This window comes from Mizuhopecten yessoensis, unplaced genomic scaffold (genome assembly GCF_002113885.1).
Source record: "Mizuhopecten yessoensis strain PY_sf001 unplaced genomic scaffold, ASM211388v2 scaffold10249, whole genome shotgun sequence".
Lineage (NCBI taxonomy): Eukaryota > Metazoa > Mollusca > Bivalvia > Pectinida > Pectinidae > Mizuhopecten > Mizuhopecten yessoensis.
Window position 1 is genome coordinate 36,613 of NW_018408452.1, and position 5,346 is coordinate 41,958.

At 34.7% G+C, this 5,346-nt stretch overlaps 1 protein-coding gene across 1 annotated transcript; it reads left to right on the forward strand.

Annotated features, from left to right (window-relative positions):
* The first annotated feature begins 1,417 nt into the window (after positions 1-1,417).
* On the forward strand, positions 1,418-5,285 carry LOC110459873. Its single transcript, XM_021512339.1, has 5 exons — positions 1,418-1,609; positions 1,747-2,010; positions 2,566-2,666; positions 3,170-3,534; positions 3,894-5,285. The coding sequence occupies exons 2-5, from the start codon at positions 1,926-1,928 to the stop codon at positions 4,846-4,848; spliced, it is 1,506 nt and encodes a 501-aa protein (XP_021368014.1). The 5' UTR covers positions 1,418-1,609; positions 1,747-1,925; the 3' UTR covers positions 4,849-5,285.
* Positions 5,286-5,346: the final 61 nt, after the last annotated feature.

A 5,346-nucleotide genomic window follows, 5' to 3' on the forward strand; every position in this document is an offset into this window, starting at 1 on the left:
TCCCAACTTCCAAAGTTATTTACTATTTTGACACTTGGCAACTGAATAACCTTAAAGGCATAGAGCTTTTTTATTAGTATTTTTATTTAATCGCATAGTAATGTTTTGAAACTTACTACAAACTAGCTAGGATAAGCCACTCTTAAGCTCTTCACAGTATATAGATATACAATTCATACCATCAATACAATTATTATATTCATTTATCAATACAGTTTAAGGAATTCGCAGGAGCTGCCTTATCAGGCGCTAACTACTAGTCATATGCCACCTGGCTAATATATATCTCTATGTGTGTATGGCTCCGTATGGGCTGGAGATGTATTGCGTTATATTGTATTTGATGATTTTTATTTTATTACTGAAGCCATTATTTACAAAATTTGAAAATGAAATTATCAAGACAATTCTTGCCTCAGGTTTACATTCTGCCAACTTCTTCCTTATATATCGATCAAACAGATTACAAGTAAATATAAATGGCTAAATCGCTTGTAATTAGAACGCTAATTTTAAACTGTTAACACAATATACACTATTTGTTCAGTCAACTTATCGTTGTTTATGTCTTTTGTAGGTCTTATATAACATCATATGTTGCTTTCACTATAAGACACAATATATTTATCTTAAGATGCGAGGCAATAGGATTTTTCAATGTCTTATTAGGTTTTATTCTTTTGTTTCGGATCCGCATGCAATAAGCTTATATTATGATTGTATTGTTCTTAAATTCTCCACCACATACATTACCATGAACTCAATCTGATCTAATCCAATACGATAAAATAGGACTTGTTTTTCCTGTTTCCGTATGTAGGTCCAGTAGTGGAATATTGTAAGAGGTCGTTGAACGGGATTCCACCCAAGAACAACCTTGCAGGACTGATTAAACCGAGTTCACACTCGTTGCTAAACGGATTAGTAGCATCTGGACAATCCCAAGCACGTATAACTAGTCGAATTTAAGACGAAGTTACCTTGAAACAAATACGTCGCTCAATGTTTTTTAACCTCATCGTTTCTCTGAAACCCATGTTTTTTTGTGTATTATCTGTTACATTTGTTGCACATCAATTCTTTCAAACTATTTAAACGTTACTTCAATGGTGATTGAAATAAACTCATACTGTATCTAAAAGTATATATAAAAGTTGGAATAATGACATTCTTTATTTATATATATATATTTATTATGAACAATATTATTTCCCTGTATTTAAATACTAATAATAATAAATACATTTAAATTCTTGCCATATGAAAGATGATACTGTAATGCGCTGGATATACACAAGTTATATTGCGTCCGCAATAATTGGAAATTGTGAGAAGATGGTTGGGGTATGATAAGAGAAGTTTTGGTTGACGCATATATTATATCTGTCATCAATGGTTACTTGTATCGTTTATTTATATGGTATATCTGCCAAAACGAACATATTATATGTGATTCACCGTGTATCATATTTTTACACGCAGAATGAGGACGTTGTGTACCCACTTCGTAGCGAAAACAGGTATCCAGATACTTGCGAACCAGAGATCGTGCATTCGTTTGTACAATTCAAAGCTTGTTTAAAAGACAAATCATCAAACATTATCAAAGGTAGTATATTTTAAAAAACGTGTTTGGTTTACTGAATATCATTGATACGTCGTGTATAAGAAATAACCTTTAATTTATCTTTTCAATTTACATGTAATATAAAGCGTTTTTCAAGAATGACTGATCTCTTTTTGCAGATACGAGTTTTCGGGTATTTCGTCTATGTTGCAAAGTGGAATGCTTTCCGCTCTTACAGCGAAACTTGAAATTCGCTAAGGACATTCAAAATAGGTGTCGAACTATATTTGGTGATGGGAACATCATTCCGAAATACCCACGAATCCTTGAACAACACGAACTGCAGCTACATATAGCTATGGACGGTGATGAAGATGATATTTCACGAGAGGTGTCCGCCATAATGGGGGACCATGATTACAGCGACAAATCAGATGTTACAGGTATCAATGATAAAAAAAATATATTCTTCAACAAACCGCATATAAATATGACTTTTATATGCTGAGAAACATCTATCGATAATAGTGTATCCGTAAATAGTTGTCTAAACGGTTAAGGCGTACACTTCAATCATGCATACACTGTGTTGATATGATTAGCACACCGACCGAATAGCCGCACACTGAACATCGTTTCACGTTATCTTATCTCTTCAACTCATACCATTGATAAAATAACATTTATATTAAAACTCTTCAGCAAAACATGCTCTTTGAAACTTTGGTGCAACTTTGCTGTCTCACATCAATGGTGTCGTAGAAAACGCTCAAACAAACAAAAGTCAATCTAAAATATGTCTCTTCTATTTGAAGATATAAAAAATAAAATGTTCATTAGTAAGACTTGAGACCAATGTAAACATTATCTACATTTTCCGCAATGTTTGTAGTTCATGCTAAACAGCATAAAATAAGAAACCAGGAGTATAAAATGTTCTTGAAGATGGGACAAAGAGCTAACAGATAAACATTTTGTAAATTACGTATTTTTTTCAGAGAAATGTTTCAAACAAGAAAAAGAGCGTACAAGTGTGACACCTGATCAAGACTGTTCGTGTCTGATTCTCTTTCTGGACAAAGATGAGACTTGCATTACTGTAAGTATTTTGCTAAAAGCATGAAATTTCATCTCTTAGAGCTGTGGTAAAGAGTTTTTCATTTTACTTTTATGTATCCAAAAAAATGACAAATGACCAAGACACAATATACAAATGAAAATTATGAACTTATTGTGATATAACATTGTATAAAATGTGAATATAACTGTTAGATGTGTATATGAACAGTTGTAGTTCTGGGTGTGCATACACGTTTGCATATTCATGTTATAGCTGTGGAAAGATACCCCCACTTTTGTACTCCAGTATAGGTAGATGAAGTTAAACAACAAAGGAAAAACATTGGTGTGAACCGACTATCTTACTATCAAAAACATTACATAAATCGTATATTTCGATCCACAAACAGTCTGTTTGTAGATCGAAGAGATACGTTTTATGTCATGCTTTTGACAGTTAGATAGTCGGTTCGCACCAACAAATCAAATAAAACATTTGTTTCTACATCATAAATGAACTAGTCATTCGAATTTCCTGGACAGGTACATGAATCATCGAATGTGTTGTATGTTCCGAGTCCAACCATTGATGTCGAGATAACCGGACAAAGCCAATCAGTACGAGTTTTCAAAGTAGAAAAAGAAACCTCAACTTGCGTTAGACGAAAACTTACCCATATTCTAGGTGAAGACCTGTTCACCTATGCAAAAGAAGTGCAGCAACGCATTGATGAATATGAGGAAACAATTAAGTCTCCAAACTCTGACAAAATAACCATGCTGCGAAACACCAAGGAAGCTGTGACTGTATTGCTTACCCGAAAAGTACTTCCAGACCGTGAAACATCAGCAGCTGGTGGTTCTACTAAATGTGAAATTACAGACGAAATAGATTTAGCATTAAATGGGTGAGAAGTTTTCTTTTTAAAACATAATTCTAATTGCAATGCACCTTTGGGTACTAATTAATTTACTAGAGTTTTCTCGTATATTTGAATTTATTACAGTTACAACGACACAAAGAACGATGTCGGATATGTAAAAAGTAAAACCATCGACGCAAAGGATATAAATAAAATTGCATTTTTACGCAAATCAATTGGCTAAATTACCAACCACAACGATCACGTTTTTTTAACAAATGCGAAGTCGTTAGATAGTTCTATTTCGCAAATGCTAGATTGAGGTGAGGCATTTATTTCCGTAGCTGATTTCCTGCTATGTTGATACATTGGCGTCTTCAATATTCTATCTGTTACCTTTTCAGAATGAAAGACAGCGGCGTTTTGGCGTTTGGATTGTTTGCGGACCGCTTTGTAGTCTTTCTTGACGAGAAAGGCAATGAGCAAGTACAACAAGTTACCTATCGAGAGATTAGGAAACTTTGCGACGAACGAGGCAACTTCAATATACCTGTTGACGTGGTAGCAGTTTCCAAAAACTTTTTGACAGATACGGGTTTAGAGCAAGGCCATAAAGTACAATCACCTGCACAGACGGGCTCTATCGGAATGGTAACAGAAGCAACCAAACCAATCACCACAGAGACAACCAAAGAAGCAGACGGACCGACCACTTCAAATTCAGAACAGGAAACTCACAAAAACATTGTCGTGGCAATAACCGCAGGTCATCTCTTTACACAAAACGATGACGCATTTTTCGTTAAGAATGGCGAAACTAAGAAATTTGGGAAATGTCTCACAAGTCTACACCGTTCAGGAGACACTGAAACCATGCAATATGACATCGCCGTGATAGAAATCGACGAGAACATGACAACCAGCGAAGATTGCAATCTTACATTCAGAAATGAATCTGGTGAATCGTGTGACTGTGTTGTGTTTGATGGCATTCTTGCTTCTGGTACCGTAGTGTACACAAAAGGTGCTGCAACCGGAATGAGTGAAGGAGTTGTGGTCAGCCAAGATTTTCGACTTGCTGGACTTGTCGATACGCAGAAAGCATACTTGATCGAAGGTCGAGATGATCGTGCTTTCTCTGCGGATGGAGATAGCGGCTCTATTGTGTTTACATTAGATTTCCATGACGAGGAAAATAAAACTGCTAATTTGGTATCGATTGTTTCGAAAATGTTTTCAGAGGATGCCGCCAGCAAGCTTGGGTACCACGTACCTCTTTCTTACACTGTCCGCCTTGACAAGTGTCTTGAAAAACTAACAGAGTGCACTGGTGTGACCGTGTATATGCCTAAAAAGTAATTTAGTTTACTACCTCATACTTATAAATGTATATATTTACATCATTATTACTTAAGATTTGGTCATGTTTATTCAGTTCTCTGTGATAATTCCTAGTGTATTTTGAATCATTTATTATGATTTTAGAATAAGTTTTCCTTAATGTTCCGTATATTTCCGTAATGTCAATGCAGTATTTCATGAATTATTCAAAATCGTTTATGACGTGTGTTATTTTGTATTGGGGCTGCTGCTTCCACCTTGAATACATATTTGTGTTTCTTACTACTTTTACAAGAATACTAGCACGATATAGCATTTGTTTTAGCTTGTGTTATAAGGTATTTGAACATTTATTGATTATGTGTCTAGTCCTCCTCTGAAAACTTGTACCTTTCCTATTAGTTTTATTGTTGTTTACTGAGTGTCAAAATGGAAAAACAAATCAAATTAGTACATTTGTTTATTTTTCTTATTTGTTCGTCACTTTGATATCTCGTTTTACATGCAGAATTTAAT

Bases quoted from the DNA above. Each gene is read 5' to 3' on its own strand.
- LOC110459873 (XM_021512339.1), top strand. From the start codon at position 1,926: ATGGACGGTGATGAAGATGATATTTCACGAGAGGTGTCCGCCATAATG. The intron at 2,011-2,565 runs GTATCAATGATA...TATTTTTTTCAG, and splicing joins CGACAAATCAGATGTTACAG to AGAAATGTTTCAAACAAGAA. The intron at 2,667-3,169 runs GTAAGTATTTTG...TTTCCTGGACAG, and splicing joins AAGATGAGACTTGCATTACT to GTACATGAATCATCGAATGT.